This window comes from Aulonocara stuartgranti (assembly GCF_965226115.1).
Source record: "Aulonocara stuartgranti genome assembly, chromosome: 14".
NCBI lineage: Eukaryota > Metazoa > Chordata > Actinopteri > Cichliformes > Cichlidae > Aulonocara > Aulonocara stuartgranti.
The window spans coordinates 36,552,237-36,570,586 of NC_138950.1; the positions used below are offsets into that span (position 1 = coordinate 36,552,237).

Genomic DNA, 18,350 nt, shown 5'->3' on the forward strand with positions numbered 1-18,350 from the left:
TGCGTAGCTTACAACTTTCAGCTGTGGTAGACTGTTGCCTTTAGAGGTCTAGTGCTTAGGCTTTGTTCTTGTGCTGGTGGGATAAGAGCTTCTGGTATCCTTTAGGCTGGACTCTTGTAGTCAGTGGTAGGATTTCTTAATGTCAACAGCCTCGCTATCTCTCGATGGTACATCTTGTGCAGCGGCTTGGTCTTTAATAATAGTTCCTGTGCTGTTCCTCTTCACCACCTGTCTTAATCTACCTGAGGCATTCCTGGACCAGTGCATCTAAGTGTGAAATGTGTTAATGTGTGGTCTGTGTTTCCTCCCGGATTGTGGCTCTGACACTCACTAATCCTTGCCCTCTGTTGCTCATAGCAGGTTAGCGAGTTTTCATGTGTTGTCATCAGTGTCATCTATCTACCAATGAACAGGTCACCCAACGTGCATTTATCATATGCATTTTCTGCATGTAATAAAACAACTGCTGATGGGTGGTTGGAATGAGATGTAAAATAAATAACATAATAAAGTTATAGGTTACCGTCATTCTTTTAGTAACTTAGTTTGATCCACAAGATGGAATAGCTGTCTCTGTCCATAATTGTAAAGCCTTACTGATGATTTTGACGTTTGTGTTGATGATATGGGGTTATAGCCTGATGTTGTAGCTGTGTATATATATTTGTAGGAAGTTTGTATTTTTTCATTTCTTCTTCTAGTAATTGAATTAAAAGAGGCACCACCATCTTATACTTTAATCACAATTCATGGCTTAACATCTGTCATCTGTCTTCTGTCAGTTTGTGTAATCATTTCCTGTTTTCATCTTTCACCAACAGAGAGGAGACAGCTGGGTTGATTGTCATGTTTTTCCTCTCTTGCATGTTTCTTCTGCTGTAACTGGAGTAAAAACCTTTTTCACTCCTGGTACAACCAGAATAAACTCGGATCATGTCCAAGTCTTTTGTCATATTTCTTCCTAGCTAGGCTCTCCTCCTGAGCGCAGCATTTTTTGGCCTGATCATGACTCAGCTCAAATATCTCTGTTACACATATTGATACATGTATATTTTGTTATTATTATCATTCCCTCATTTGCTCTTGAATGTACCAAAATCAACTTTTAATATTGTCTCCTTCCCTTTTTTTCAAACTGGTCCCTCTTCTTATACTTTTCCCTTCTGTTCTGTATTTTCCGTTTGTGTTCGCCAACATTTTTTTTCCCTCCACTCTCTCCATACTCCCTCACACAGGTTGTGAGTCAGCGGTTCCCACAGAACAGCATTGGTGCGGTGGGCAGTGCTATGTTTCTGCGCTTCATCAACCCTGCTATTGTGTCCCCCTATGAGACTGGTATTTTAGACAAGAAGCCTCTGCCCAGGATAGAACGGGGGCTCAAACTCATGTCCAAGGTAAGCTTATTGGATATGAGGGCTGCCATGAAAGTAACCAGAAAAAAATGGTTACATCCCTAAGTCTAGGGATGGGAATTAATAAGAATTTAGCGATTCAGATTCCATTATCAATATCACTTCTTAATTCGATTCCTCCATCCATCTTCATCCGCTTTATCCGGGGCCGGGTCACGGGGGCAGCAGCCTAAGCAAAGAGGCTGCTGCCTAATTCGATTCCTTTCAATTTCAATTCTCATTATTTTCCCACTGGGTTGTTTGAGAGTCAACACCATCCCTAAGCAGCATATTAAAGATATTCGATTCTACAAGAACCGGTTCACAATTCCCATCCCTAGCGACAGCTGAACCCAGCATCTCTGTATGCCAGAGAATTATACCCATTGGCTGGTTCAATTTTGTTTGACACTTTGCATCCTGTGCATATCAACTTTCAGTTTCTTCCTTCTGAATGAAGTCTTCTAGTTCAATGGAGCAGAAGAACAAACCTTTAAAACAGTTTGGCTCCAATAGCCAAACTTTTTACTTATTCTGTGATTTATTTTTTTTTTTTCTGGGTTTTTTGTTTGTTTGTTTTTTGAAAATCCACATGAGGATAAGTGACATACAAGAAGAGATCTAAAGAAATGTATTTTTACCCCCTTTATTTGTATCCACAGGTACAAATAAAGTGTCCTTAACCTAATTTTGTTTGGCAAAAATGCCATCAATGAGTAGGCATCATAGACACATGACTAATAAAGTTTAAAATGTCACTGACTATCTTAAACCTTGTGATCGCGTCTGGTTTAAAAAGAAGCTCCTACAGTCTGGGTATAGAGTGACATTAATAATTTTAGCAGGAGGTAAGTTTTTATTGTGAGACTGAGCACAAAGATAGTGAAACACTGTACTGCATTAAAGAGAAATCTTTTGGCATAGTGTACCTGATATAAGTGTCTGTTCAGATCCCAGTAACCTGTATTTGATATCAGGATTAAACCTGAGGGTAACCATTCTCTTTGAACTCGAGCAAGATCACACAACTCACATAACATGAGCTTATTGTGAATCTCTTGTATTTTTTATTTCAGATTTTGCAGAGTATTGCAAACCACGTCTTATTTACAAAAGAAGAACACATGAGGCCTTTTAATGACTTTGTGAAGAGCAACTTTGATTCAGCCCGAAGGTAAATGCAGGGAACTACTGTTACTGTAAATACTGTTTGTATCCCTATCCCTAGAGATATCCCTGCCCCCTATATAATGGATTGCTGTGAAATTCTAACTTAACTATATCCAGTTAAAAAGTATATTTACTGATATGTTTGTTTGTATTTTTTGTCAGTGTGTGCTCAAATATTGGACGTTATAGGACTGCTTGTTTTGTTTTGTTTCTTAAATATATTTTAATTAGCCAATATAATATATAATCTGTCCCAAATACCTTCTGGTTAGTTTTCATAGTGCGAGAGGGCTCTGAGACCTGAAAATAGGCGGGCAGTGGTGGGGTCTTGCCCATGGTAGTGAATAGGTAGGAATGGAGAAAAATCATTCTGTGGACAGGCATGTTTTATTTACACAACAAGTTGGCATATCTGTAACTGATTTGATGAGATGATAATCTGTGTGCCACATGAACATGCAGCCAATCGGTGAGAGACAGATTTCTGGCTGGGTTATAGACATGCATCATTTATTTTTATGTAATGCGTTTTTTTCTGGATTTTTGGCTTATAGTCTGTCTCCCTCCGATAAGTGAAACTGCCATAAAATTTTCAGATGGTTGATTTCTTTGTAAGTGAGCAAGCTTACAAATTCAGCAGGGGATCAAATAATTATTTACTCCAGTGTATGTGAACTCACATGCTGAAACCCTCCTCATATAATACTTTTGTTAGACCCAGAACCTCTGGTATGCTTTTTATATAAAGATACACCAGATGTTATTTCTTTCTGGCAATTAGCAACTTTTTCAGTCTTTAGATTTTTTTCTTTTCCTTGTCGTAATTTTTTGACACCTGCTGCCTGACATGAATCACAGACTCATCGTGGCAATTAATGATCCCCTCTCTTCTCACTAGTACCACCATGCTGACTGTTCATGCTGACTGTTCATCAGTTGTTTGACCAGTCACTAACAAAAAAATAACAAACGAATCAAACATTTTATATCAACAGAGTTTGTGTAGTCAGGGAAACCTGAGCTATGTGGTCATGTGACAGTTCAGACAAACCAAAAACTTTGCAAACTAAATCAGTGAAGTGCTTGCTGTCGTGTTTCTTCTGACCTTAAGTTGAGCTGGCAATCTTCTCTCTCTGCCCCAGGTTTTTCTTGGACATAGCATCTGACTCTCCACCCAGTGATTCTGTCAACCACAGTCTGTCATTTATCAGTGACGGTAATGTGCTGGCTCTCCACCGGCTGCTGTGGAATAATCAGGAAAGAATTGGCCAGTACTTATCCAGTAACAGGTCAGAATTTTGTATTTCATTAAATTAGATTTTTTTATTTTATTTTTAATCATTACATTTTTATTTTTGATCATTAAATCATGAGTCACAATTTTATTTTAGGGACCACAAGGCTGTAGGTAGGCGACCTTTTGACAAGATGGCCACCTTGCTGGCTTACCTAGGACCGCCGGAACACAAACCTGTGGCTGACACTCACTGGTCTAGTCTCAATCTGACCAGCTCCAAGTTTGAGGAGTTTATGACCAGGTAAGATTGATAACAGCTTGTCAACATAATGGTTCTGACTCAATAAGCACTTTTTTCCCATTTATGGGTTGTAAGTCTGTCCATCTTTAGTTTTAGATGCATTAACACTTTATAGGAAGCTTTCATTGTATTCAATTTCAACTTTTATCTCAGTGCATCATGGGAAGCCCTAGCAGCCTAGGCCTTTTGCAACGCAAGTAAAGGAGGATTCAGGGCGACCTGATTAAGCCCTGTCTATTTGCTGTCAAAAAAGAAAGTTTTGAACCAAATCTAAAACGTAGAGGGGGTGTCTGTCTCCCAAATCCAAACTGAGAGCTAGATCCACAGAAGAGGGTCCTGAAAGGTGAAGGCTCTTCCCCCCCCCTTTCTGCTTTTAATACCCTTATAACTTCAAGTAAGCTGGCAGTCTAAGAGCAAAGGATATTCTTCATAAATGTAAAAAGAGACAAAAAATATTAATTAGAGGTTATCCAGGCCTTTAAGACAATCAGTCTGTGCTGTCTGGCTTCATGGGCAGGTAGGTAGAAGGTATGCTATGCTTTCTATTGATGTTGCCTAAGGGAAGCATGTAAATGTAAACAGAACTGGTCCTAGCACTGAACCCTGTGGACCTTAATAATTAACCTTAGTGTGTGAAGAGGGGTAGGGCTGTGCGATATGACCAAAATCTCATCGTCCCGATATAAGACCTCTATCGTCCCGATAACGATATAAATCACAAAAATTTAACATTTTCTGTAAATTCTGTGAATCTCGGGCAGCTCGACTTGCGGGAAGTGTTTCCAGCTGGGTGTCGTGTACCTGGAGTCAAGTATTTTAACCGATGCATGAAATTATGCATGTTTAGACACATGTTGTAACGGCCGCCGTTTTTGTTGTATTTATTACACGGCGTGCTGCAGGGAAAAGCCTGTTCTAACGTTTGAGTCTAAGGTCTATTTTTTAGCACCTGACGGCTCTTCTTTGCTTCTCATCCGTAAATACTCTGCATACTCTTTCGTGTGATTCAGTTTATTTTGAAAAGTCTCAACAGGATCTTGAGCTTTATTGTGAAAGGTTTATGTGGAAAATAAACAAGCTGACACGCGATGGTTTTACCGTCGTTGTTGCTAACGACAACGCATAAAAACAGGCGCTTGTCCGTCCGTAGTGTGGCTATATTAAATATAAGAGAAAGAGAAATGAATATAGCCACTACAGTGACCATCAAAACGATGAAAAAATATTGCCGTAAACAGTTTATTTTGCGACAACACGAAACAAACGATAGCATAAAATGAAACGATAGATTTTTTATATCGTCATCCGATATATATCGTTATATCGAACAGCCCTAAAGAGGGGTCCCTATTTAAATGAACAAGGTGAAGTCTATTAAATAGTTATGATTCAAATCACTGCAACACAGTATCTTTCATTCCTATAGCATGCTCTAATCACTGTAATTAAATACTACAGTCAACAGTGCAATGATCCACTAAGGCCGAGCAGAACATACACAGTCCCAATCAAATGTTTCAAACCACTTGAAAAATGCCAGAAAGTCATATTTTGCATGGTTGGAACCAAGAAGAGCTCCAACATCCAACAAGAAGAAATGAGAGTGAGAAAACGTTTTTTTGAACATGCAAGTTATTGAAAACAATGCTTAAACTGAAACTGGCTTTTTTACAGCCGATCAAAAAGGAACATTTCTCCAAGCGGCGAACACGAAGGGTGTCTACTGTCTGGAACTGTTGTCCATTTTTGTAAACTTCCCTTGCCATCCATCCCCAAAGGTTCTCAATTGGATTTAGATCAGGGGAACACGCAGGATGGTCCAAAAGAGTGATGGTATTCTCCTGCAAGAAGTTCCTTGTCCTGCAGGCATTGTGTACTGTAGCGTTGTCATGTTGAAAATCCCAGTTGTTACCACACAGACGAGGGCCCTCAGTCATGAGGGATGCTCTCTGCAACATCTGGACATAGCCAGTGGCCATTCGCCCCCCCTGCACCTCCTGAAGCTCCATTGTTCCACTGAAGGAAAAAGCACCCCAGGCCATTATGGCGCCTCCTCCACTGTGGTGCACAGAAAACATCTCAGGTGGGATCTGCTTGTCATGCCAGTAACGTTGGAAACCACCAGGACCATCAAGGTTAAATTTTTTCACATCAGAGGATAAAACTTTCTTTCACCTTTCAGTGTTTAGTGCTCTCTTTCAGTCTCTGGCATTTAATGAGACAAGACCATTTAAGATCTTTAATGTTTTTGAAGCCATTCGGTCTAAGATGCCGTCTGATGATTATGAGGCTGCAGTCGGCACCAGTAATGGCCTTAATTTGGGTCGAGGATTGTCCAGTGTCTTGACAAACAGCCAATTGGATCCTCCAGCTCAGTGCTGGTAAGGGTTTCTTGGGTCTTCCACTTGACCTTTTTGTTCCTATAACCATCAGGATCATTTAAGAAATTCCAAATGACTGTCTGACTGCGTCCCGCCTCAGCAGCAATGGCACGCTGCGAGAGACACTGCTTATGCAGTTCAAAAACCCGACCACGGTCCAAAAGGGAATGTTTTTTTGCCTTTGCCATCGTGACTACCTGACAGAAGATGACAATGAATTCACATTTTTGCATAGAGTTTGCCTCTTAAAGGCATGTGGTCCTAAATTTTTAATCAGTTATAAAACAGCCTGTTTCAATTTAAGCATTGTTTTCGATAAATTGCATGCTCCAAAAAATGTTTTGTCTCACTCCCATTTCTTCTTGTTGCATATTGAAGCTCTACTTGGAACCTTGTTAAGATCCAACCATGCAAAATATGATTTTTTTTCAAGTGGTCTTAAACTTTTAATCAGGACTGTATATACTGAGGAGAGTGGGACAGCAGGTGGAGCAGAAGTAACAATATTATTAATGGTGTCAAATAACGCCATAGGATTACCTGTTCTATTTGTAACCAAGTGTGAGAAACAGTCAGCCCGTGCATCTCTAACTGAACTGTTGAAAGAAAAGATGAAAAGATCCTTTTGCTGAAGGGGATGAATACAAACTGAATTTTCCTTCACTAGTGCTCACCTTTTCCACAAGAACACTTTAAGAGGCGTATGGTGTTTATCTAATTTATCCAAGGTGACAACTTGGAAACAGGAGCTAATCATCTATGTGAATGTTAATATTTCCATCTGTAAGCAATCCTAAACGGCTTAATAGTGGAGAATAATAAATCACTAAACTTCTTTAAAAACAAGCCATTTGGGTTAGGTTGACGTCCACCTGCACAATAAAACAGATTCTTATTCCCGACTCCTGCATGCACCAAGGAGGGCAATGCTGCGGATGCCAAATAAGGATTCAGGCACAAAATATCAAAACAGGAGGATGAGGTATCTTGACCCATCAGATAGCATGGATAAAGGTGTTCATAAACTAAGGCAGACAGCATGCTGGAATCCAGGATAAAACCCGAGTTAAGGTAGCTGCTCTGTACTGTGTTAGCAAATGGCATTAAAGAAGATAACAGTGGAGGAATTATACCCTTAAGTTTAGTTACAGCGCTATCGGCTGTATTTAAAAGTATTCCCAACTGCTGTGTGATCCATTATTGTAAATTTTATTGTTGTTAGGAAATGATCGAAGGGTTTTCAATGAATACTTTTAAATGTTCGGTTTCCATGCCATATCTCAGAACTAGATGGAGAGTGTGGTTAACGTTGTTGTGGGTTCTTTTACATTTTGAGAGAAGCTAATTGAGTCTAATAATAGATTAAATGCTGTGTTGAGGCTGTCAAAATCATCCACAACAATTATTTTATTTGAACTGAGCACTAAGTCAGATAACAAGTCTGATAAACCTCTGAGTAAGGGCCAAGGGGACAATAGAGAAACAACAAATAAAACTGGTTTGTTATTTTACCAGTTGGGTTGTAACTTTATTTGCTTAATTTACTATCTTCAGCGCTTCTTTTTGTTCTACAGGCATCAAGTACATGAGAAGGAGGAATTCAAAGCCTTAAAGACCCTCAACATTTTCTACCAGGCAGGAACCTCAAAGATTGGAAATCCAGTGTTCTACTATGTCGCCCGCAGGTAGGACTTGGCTTTACTTATTTCTCAATTTAGTAAACTGACAAAATAATAGATAAGAGTGCATTTGTTGTTAGAGACTTTGGTTCATTTTAAATTGCTGTCAAGCAAACCTTGCATTTAAAATTTCCTTTGCCAAAAATGAAATGTGGAGGTTTCAAATTAGTCAGGACAGAGCTATTCTGTAAAGATATATTGTATCTGTCAGAATGTGTGCTGGCAAGTTGGATGAATTATTTCTAGATTAGCCACTAACCACACATCCTGTGTATGGTGTTAGTGTGTGATGTTTCCTGGATACCAGTATGCACCTATCAACAGTAGTTGAGACAGTATCTGCTTCAAACAGATTGGTTTTTGGTTTTTAAAAATAGGACCCTGTTGTGTCAGTTCTGTCTACGATTGGTGCCTGAGCATGCAATGTAAAAACCATTTTGTATCTGCTTATTTGAGTGTCCCAAAGCATTCACAGTATTGACATCCCAATCTTTATTATTATTGAGTGTGCCAGTACAATAGTACTGAGGCATTGTCTAAGGAGCTTGGGAAAAAAGGTTCTGGACTTCTCTAAGTAATTCTTGAAGACGTTTCACCTCTCATCCTAGAAGCTTATTCAGTTCTAAGTGCAATTGTTGGAGAGTCTCAGTATTGAGGCATTTCCGAAAGTTGATTCAGTTCATCTGGACGTAGCACTTTCAGTGGGAGAAATGTTTCGTCATTCATCCAAGTGACTTCTTCAGTCTCAGCTGACTGCAGGTTTCCCCACCCTTATGAACATACATTTGCATGATGAATGAAACTAGCACCACTGGCGAACAATGGGCTGACAGGTCAGTTTCTTGATCATTAATATGCAAATTGTCATGACCATTGATCAGCAACCACCTATCAAAGGCCATTGGTCAACTGCTATTGATCACTGAGGAATGACCATTGATCAATGGTTATGAGTACCATTCAGAGAGAGTGGGAAGTGGCTGCAGTTCTTCTAAGATTTTGAGATTTTCATCAGTAATGGCGGACATTTAAAAGTTGATGTGCAGCATAAACCTTACCAAGCCTTCCTAATTTTTTGGAATCTCCTTATCTGGATGATTGAGCATGCATCAAGAAATACTGTATATTATTTGTCTGATTTATTATTCTGATTATTATTATTTAGTGTGCCAATGCAATAGCATCCAAGAATTATTATTATTATTATTTTATGGTTGGATATTATTATTATTTGTCAGATTTATTATTCTAGTTATTATGAGTGTTTATTTTTGTCTTTCTAAGTGTCTAACTTTGCAATAACATACAATAATATACAGTATGGTTAACAACACATTAATTTTACAATATCCAACAACTTTATTAGATGGTAAATGGCCTGTATTTATATAGCGCTTTACTAGTCCCTAAGGACCCCAAAGCGCTTTACATATCCAGTCATCCACCCATTCACACACACATTCACACACTGGTGATGGCAAGCTACATTGTAGCCACAGCCACCCTGGGGCGCACTGACAGAGGCGAGATGCAGCTGTTTTCACTTTACAGGAACAAGAGTAATATGGGTACCACAAACAGATGTCTCAATTTAAAAATCTCTGCCACATTATTATATACGCTTGTTTTCACACTACAGCAAGAACCTATGTGTAATGATATTACAGTCATTTTACATACAGTCGAAGGACATATGCACATATCAAAAACACATCAATTTTAAAATGTCTGCCACTTTTTTTTAGTAAATCTGTTTTCACTGAGTGAAGTGATTTCCAACTTTTTAGTGCCACCAGCAGCAAAGAAATACCTGACCGTTCTCTCAAAGCAAATGCTTTGATTTTTCTCTGAGCTACTTGTTATTGATCTGCATACACTGCATGTAGCTCTCTTCACGACAACACAGACACAGGTCGGTTCTTTGAAACGGGCGTTTATTACTTGGGCCTTCTCTCCTCAGCTTCACCATCACCAGTACGCCGATACGCCATTACGCCAATACGCCGTGAGAACTGGTCACGAGCGAACAGTACAAACAATTAGCAACTTTACAGTACACATATTAAGTCCAAACACAAATAAAAAACATTTCTCAAATGACAAATACCTCGTTGGCTGCTTGTCCTGAAAAGAGGTCCTTAAGTCCTTGTATTGCCCTTTCTTTTAGTAAACTTTTAGCTTAAATCGCTTCATGAGAGACATCTGCTCCCTCGCAGTCCATGAAAAGTCTCGTGTGCTCTCGTTAAGGGTATTCTCACGAGACACTAGCTCTCACCTTACACATGTACATTTCAAATAAAGACATTTCAACGCAAACTATATATATTCATGAAATTATGTAACTTAACATTTTAACAGCATTTACACTCCCACCAAAATCACTCATTGACTTAAAATGAGAGATTTTCCTCAATGAAAATTATAAGGAAGTGATGTGTGAGTGTACATTTAAGTGTAGGTCATTTAGCTTTACGTGTGTTTTAGGTGGCCTCAAGTAATGTAACTACTTTGTGAACAGGCCTCTCAAGGAAAACTGATTTAGTGATTGGTTTTCCCTTATCAAAAGTAGTGTCACTGAGCAGAAGCTTTAGCTTTCGCACCTTGCCATCTGCGCTGGGCAGGGCTTCCACAACCCTTGCAAGCTTCCACTGGTTTCTTGGTGCACTGTCATCCTTTAATATTACAATGTCATCTGGTTGCAAGTTTCGTGACAGCTTCTGCCATTTCTGTCGTTGTTGGAGGTTTAGCAGGTATTCTCGTTTCCATCGTTGCCAAAATTCATTGGCCAAAAACTGCACTCTTCTCCACCTTTTGTGCAGATAGAGATCTTCTTTGCAGAATTGTCCAGGGGGTGGCAGAATTACAGATGATTTCATGGTTAGAATGTGGTTGGGAGTGAGGGGTTCCGGACCAGTAGGATCGTGAAGATGCTCGACACTTAGTGGCCTGCTGTTGATTATGGTCATTGTTTCATACAGAAACGTTCTTAGAGTTGTGGTGTCAAGTCTGCTGGCGGACTTGTCGAGCATAGCTATCAGGATGCTTCGGATTGTTCGAATCTGGCGTTCCCAAACTCCTCCCATATGACTAGCTGATGGGACATTCAGCACAAATTCACAACCAAGCGCCCTTGTACGGTCTTGATCCATTCCTTCAAGCAATTCAGAAAGCTCCTTTCTAGCACCAACAAAGTTTGTGCCTCTATCACATCTTAGCTGGCGCACGGGTCCTCGAATAGCTATGAATGATCGAAGTGCATTCATGAATGCGTCTGTTGTCAAATCGTCAAGGGTTTCTATGTGAACTGCTCTAGAACATAGGCAGGTGAATAACAATCCGTATCGTTTCAACTCTCTCCTTCCTTCCTTCACAATAAAGGGGCCAAAACAATCAAGCCCACAATAAGTAAAGGGGGGAGATGTCTCAATTCTCTCTCCTGGTAGATTTGCCATTTGTTGAACCTCAGTTGTTCTTCTGTATCGTCTACATTTTACACACTTGTAAATGTGTGAGGAGACCACACTTCCACATCCTAGGACCCATATTCCGCTTGCGCGCAACTCGTTCATGGTCATGCCCCTTCCTTGATGGTGTATAAGCTCATGATGATGTTTGACCAGCAGAGCTGACACATGAGATTTTTTCGGAAGAATCGCAGGATGCTTTACATCATGGTGTAAGGCTGACTGAGACAGCCGTCCTCCCACCCTAAGAACATTGGTTTCGTCCAGGAAAGCATTCAGCTGGCGTAGCCTGTTGTGCCTGCTCAAAGTGTGTTCCTTCTTGCCTCTTATTTTCTTTATGTCTTCAGCGAAAGCGTCTTCTTGTACGAGTTTGATGATGAAGATCTCTGCTTCTCTTCGTTCTTCAAGATTAGTCGACTCATTAGTTCTCGACTGAAATCCCTTAAACTCTCTGACAAATCTCTTGAGCCTGGCAATGGCTCTCACCACTCTGGACCAGTCAGAAAATTTAGTTAAACGGTTTACCATTGGATTCTGTTCTCTTGCTTTAACTGCATGAACATGTGCTCTCCGAAGTTCAGGATCAGTAGCCTCAACTTCTCCCACCATTCCCACTTCATGTGGGAGATTTTGCTGCCAAAGGAAGTTGGGTCCTTTCAGCCAGCTAGATTCTTTCATTTGAACTGCAGTCAATCCTCTTGAGGCTCCATCAGCTGGGTTGTTTTCAGAGTTGACATGTCGCCATTGTTCAGGTTTTGTGCTAGATCTTATTCGCTGGATGCGGTTGGCCACGAATGTTTGGAACCTTTTAGCATCATTGTTCACATAGCCAAGGACCACCTTTGAGTCAGTCCAGTAATACTCTTGCACATTTTCAATCTCCAGCTCGCCTCTAATGATATCACCAATGCGGACTGAGGTCACAGCTGAAGATAACTCAAGCCTTGGGATGGTTGTTAGTTTGGTAGGGGCTACTCTTGCTTTCCCCAAGACAAGTGAACAACTTATCTGTCCTGTTTCACTCACCGCTCTAAGGTATGAGCATGCACCATACCCTTTGAAGCTTGCATCAGAAAAGTTGTGAAGCTCATATAGTGAGACTTCACCAAAGTTTGATGGAAGGTAGCTTCTTGGAATCTTTAGAACTGCCAAATGAGGCAGATCTTTGAGCCATGACTCCCATTGTGGCTGGATGTGCTCGGGGAGAGGTTCGTCCCAGCTTACCTTGTCTCTACACAGTGTTTGAAGAATCTGTTTGCCGATAAGTAGGAATGGAGCCACGAAACCTAGTGGATCATAGACTGAGGCAACAGTTGAGAGAACGCCTCTCCTTGTCAGTGGGTTTTCTTTTACCACCACCCTGAACTGAAATTCATCCGCCTCAACACACCACTGAACTCCAAGTGCTCGCTCGATATGAAGTTCTCCTAGAGCCATGTTTAGATCTTTGGTCTGAACACATTCTTGTGGTGGAATTGTTGCAATCACACTCTCATCGTTGGATACAAACTTATGTAGCCGTAGATTTCCTGTTTTGCACAGAGCTCTTGATTCCTTTACCAGGCGTATAGCTTCAGCAGTCGACCTTACACTTGTCAGGCCATCATCTACATAGAAGCTTCTTTGGATGAACTTAATGGCTTCTTTGCTGAACTTGCCTTGGCCTTGTGAAGCTAGGTATTTCAGTCCAAAGTTGGAGCAACCGGGGGATGAAGCTGCCCCAAAGAGGTGTACCTTCATCCTGTACACTGAGGGTTCAGAATCCAAATCACCTCCATCCCACCAGAGGAACCTGAGATAATCTTGATGTTCCCTTGCAACGTGGAACTGGTGAAACATTTTTTCGATGTCGCACATTATGGCTATAGGACCCTTTCTAAATCGACACAACACACCAACTAATGTGTTAGTCAGGTCTGGACCTGTCAAGAGATGGTCATTTAGAGAGGTTTCTTGGTAGCGTGCCGAACAATCGAAAACCACACGGATCTTCCCGGGCTTGTGGGGATGGTAGACACCATGGTGCGGTATGTACCATGCTGGCTGGTTGTCTAATTCAGACTGTGGCACCTTCTCAGCATCTCTTCTACTTATGATTTCATTCATGAAATTGACATAGTCCGTGTAATATTGTTCATTTCTCCTCAGTCGACGCTCTAATGAGCTGAGCCTGTGAACTGCACACTGTTTATTGTCTGGAAGATTAGGTTTGTCTGTCTTGAAAGAAAGCGGAAGTTCATAGTGGCCATCTTCCTTCTGTCTTATTCCAGCTTTCACTTTAGACAGAAAGAGGAGGTCCTCCTGAGAAACTGGATTATCATCTGTTGAGTGATCTGTGAAATCTGATTCAAAAGTCTTAATTATGTCAAGTGGGTTGATCTCTTTGACTTGAGTCCTGCACGCAAAGTGCACTTCCTTCTTTAGCTGAACTGATGGATGCACAGTTGGTGTCACTTGTCGTACTATGATTCTATGACTGAATCCTATTGGATCGCTGTTGTCGCTTGCTGAATGTGAGCAACCAACAATGCTCCAGCCCAGATCAGTCCGCTGCGCATATGGATGATTTTCGTCACCAGACAGGATCTCTCTTGGGAGGAGGGCTCGTTGACAGTTGTAGCCTATAAGAAGGCCTACTTCGCAATCCAACTGTGGTGGAATCTTTTCTGACAGTTGCTCTAGATGTGGCCATTTTAGAGCTGTTTCAGAGGTAGGAATGTGCAGCCTGTTTACTGGAATAAATTCTCTTGTGAAAACAGGTGGTAGTGGAATCCTTTTCTCTGAGTTGTATCCTCTCACTTGTAGACCTGTCATTTTCTGACATGGAATAACTGTCGACTTGGCAGACATTGTGGACAGTCGCAGACTGACATTCTCTCTGTTTGTGTTCAGGCCTTGAGCTACTTCATCTAGTATGAAGGTGGTATCACTCTGTGTGTCTAAGAGTGCATAAACTAGCAGTTCTTGATCTGGCTGCTTAATAGATGACACCCAGACTGGCAAGATAGAAGATGTTCGTGTGCTTAGACCCTCTTGAATAACTCTGTTGGAAGTGGCTGTTGCGGTCCTTTCTGTGGTGTCTGCCTTGTCCTTTGAAATTTCACTTGCATTTAGGTGGATTGGCCTTTGACGTTCCTTGAACTTATCGTCATGCAAACATGTTGGGTGTCTCTTTTGGCATTTCTCACACGTGCTTTTGTTATCACATTTTCTTGAGTGATGACCGGTCTTCAAACATCCAAAGCAAAGCTTCTCTGTGTGTACAAACTTAACACGATCCTGAACTGTCTTTTCTGTGAAACTTCGGCATTTGTCTAGGATGTGTCCTGTCCTTTTGCAGAAAACACATGATGTAATACTGCTCTGTGTTGTAGTTGTGGTCAGAGTCTTTGCTTGAACTATTTGGCTTCGTAGATGCCTTGGTTTCTCGCTTTCAACACTCTTAAGTGCTTGTATTGAGGAAATTGGATCGCAAGCAAGATCTGCTTCCTTTGATAGGAAGTCAACAAACACCTTGAATGGTGGGTACTCAGCTTTCACTTGTCTGACTTCCATCACTTTGCGATTCCAGCTGGAAACCAACCAATCTGGCAATTTCAGCAGAATCCTCTGACTCTCAACGCAGTCATTCAAGACCTCCAGCATCTTGACATGAGACATGGCAGCCTCACAGCTCTTGAGAAAGTCTGCAAATTCTCTTAGCTCGCAAGCATCCTTAGAACCTATCTTTGGCCATGCATGCAGCTTGTCTCTGAGTGACTTCCCAATTACGAATGGGTCTCCGAAACGTTTCTCTAAAAGCTTCCAGGCTGAGTCATATGCTGCTTCTGTGCCCGATAGAAGAAATCCTTCCACGGCCTTCTTTGCTGTGCCACCTAAGTACTTTCTTAGGTAATACAGTTTTTCATTCTTTGGGATGTTCTTCCTTTCTATTAATGTTTCAAAGGACAGTTGCCAGTCTTTGAACTTCAAGGGATCTCCTGTAAACACCCCAGGCTCTGGTGTTGGGAGCCGGTTTGCACTCATAGCTTCTACTAGTGCATTGACCAGATCTAAGCTATTCTGCTCTTGAGGCCTCAACACTGAGGCTGGAGGAGACTGAGGTAGCTGTTGTGGACAAGGAGCTTGACTTGTGACTGCTAGGGATTGAGGAATAAATGGGGGACTTGATGCATTGAGAGAATGGGTTGTGACTGGAAGTACTGTGGAGTCAGCGACTCTAAGCTCTGGCAGTACTTCACTACCATACAACAAATCAGTTGCTTCTATGTTTTCTTCAGCTTCATCATAGACCCTCACTCGAGCTCTAGCAGCATTTAGCTTCTTTACTTCTTCTAGGCGTGCAAATTTTCTACGTTTATCTTGGATTGCTTGCTGTCTGGCTAGGTTCTCAGCCTCTAACATTTGAAGTTCTGTTTCTTCCCTTTCTTGCTCCTCCAACACTGCCAAGACTTCCTGAGTTGCAGCAGCTTCAGCTACAGCCTCTATTCTTTTGACAGAGTGGCTGCTAGAGTGGGTAGAACTACATCCTTGACGAGACAGTGGTCTAGAAACAGAACCTGTTGAGCCTAGAACAGATCCAGCATCAGGCCAAGACTCTTCATCTTTATCTGCTTCATGACCTTTAAGCTGTCTCTCTGCTCTTTGAATAATAAATTCTGAGAATGACATGCATGTATCAACCCTGCGCCGCAGGTCTGGTTCAGGGGTTTGCGCTTGACGCAGCTCCTCATAAACCACCTTTACATCAGAACAGGTGCTTTTGATGTTCTCAATAAGCTCAGTTAACTCATCCTTAGAAGCATCACCACTTAATAACTCTTTGCCTATTCGTGCATGACACCTCCACTTCTCATAGATGATTTTGTATTTGCGTTGAATGTGCTTCAGTCTCTCATCTTGGTATGCTCTTCCCCTTTCTGTTAGGGTATGCGCCCTCTCACTTCTTCGAAGCCCCTCTAGTTCTGCTGCAGATTCAGTGACAGTAGCTTCAGCTTGAGCGGATTGTTCAGCATCTTTATGGCAGGTCTCTCTGCTTATGTTAGACATGTTGAGATTATAGCAGTGTGATTGTGCAGCTATTAAACTTCAACTAGATTTCTTCTGGACTATGTGTAAGTGAAAGTTGCAATAAACTTAATTTGAATTAAGGTTCATAAATGTATGTATGAGTCTTCCAACACACTGTTGACTTCAATACTGAACTTAAGTTTCAAACAGACAAGAACAACAAAAATCACCTTATCACAAATATACAATAACAGTGTAAATGTACTTAGAAATACCTTAAATCCTTATCATTTACATTACTAAAGGTTTTCAAGTTTTCACATCAGTATAGTACCCCTTTAAAATTCACATAAGGTGCCCTTTAAACTCAGCAAATTTTGTATAACTCAAAATTACTCATAACCTGTGAGCTTGTTAAATATTTACTTGTTTGTTCTATAAACCTTGTGATGTACAACAACTATAAATGCAAACACATTGGATTAATCTCTACATTAAGCAAGCAAGAATAACAGATGAGTCCCTTAGTTGCAATTTTCACATTTAACCACTTCTCACACCACCTTAACTTCACTTTTGTGGTAGAGCTTCTCCTGATCTTAAACGTGAAAATTAGCGCTTTAACTCAGTCTAACCACCGTTGCTTGTTAATGCTGTGCCGATATGCGTTATGCACTCTGCTTATCTGACGTGATGCACCGGATCCGCGTCGTTTCGTCATCCGCGGCGATCCTGTCCTCTCCTACCCGTGTTGAGCAGCCGAGTTCTCACTGTAGCTCTCTTCACGACAACACAGACACAGGTCGGTTCTTTGAAACGGGCGTTTATTACTTGGGCCTTCTCTCCTCAGCTTCACCATCACCAGTACGCCGATACGCCATTACGCCAATACGCCGTGAGAACTGGTCACGAGCGAACAGTACAAACAATTAGCAACTTTACAGTACACATATTAAGTCCAAACACAAATAAAAAACATTTCTCAAATGACAAATACCTCGTTGGCTGCTTGTCCTGAAAAGAGGTCCTTAAGTCCTTGTATTGCCCTTTCTTTTAGTAAACTTTTAGCTTAAATCGCTTCATGAGAGACATCTGCTCCCTCGCAGTCCATGAAAAGTCTCGTGTGCTCTCGTTAAGGGTATTCTCACGAGACACTAGCTCTCACTTTACACATGTACATTTCAAATAAAGACATTTCAACGCAAACTATATATATTCATGAAATTATGTAACTTAACATTTTAACAGCATTTACACTGCAATAGAACAAAAATGTTTTTCTGGTGAAAAACAATCGTGATAAACATGTCCGTTGAATTGTTTTGGTGGTACAATCAGTGCACTTTAATTCCAATTTCACAACTTTGTAGTGAGCTGTGTAGAATACTATTTAGCTTAAACTGTACACTATGCTGATAATCATGGTGTTTCACTGGAATCCACTGGAATCGCTGGATTCTTTTTTGGATTGCCCCCTAAACCTAATACCTGGTTGACTGCAGTAGAGTGTTTGAAATAACTGGCAATGAGTCTTTGAATTCTGGCCAACTCATCTTTGCAGAATTGTTGTAATTCAACCACATTGGAGCTTTTTAAGGTCATGCCACAGAATCTTGATCGATTCAATTCTGTTTTTTTTTTTTTAATGTTTTATATAGCGCCAAATCACAACAACAGTCGCCTCAAGGCGCTCAGATTGGATTTAGGTCAGCACTTT

The 18,350-nt window shown here is 40.9% G+C and overlaps 1 protein-coding gene across 7 annotated transcripts in view; it reads left to right on the forward strand.

Annotated features, from left to right (window-relative positions):
- Positions 1 to 18,350, forward strand: part of nf1a (neurofibromin 1a) — a 137,304-nt gene that overhangs the window by 73,252 nt on the left and 45,702 nt on the right. For all 7 annotated transcript variants that reach the window (XM_082502103.1, XM_082502097.1, XM_082502100.1 and 4 more), the window contains 5 exons: positions 1,236 to 1,394; positions 2,468 to 2,565; positions 3,704 to 3,850; positions 3,953 to 4,099; positions 8,055 to 8,165. In XM_082502103.1, coding sequence (XP_082358229.1) covers positions 1,236 to 1,394; positions 2,468 to 2,565; positions 3,704 to 3,850; positions 3,953 to 4,099; positions 8,055 to 8,165 — 662 coding nt within the window. The remainder of the gene's footprint in view (positions 1 to 1,235; positions 1,395 to 2,467; positions 2,566 to 3,703; positions 3,851 to 3,952; positions 4,100 to 8,054; positions 8,166 to 18,350) is intronic.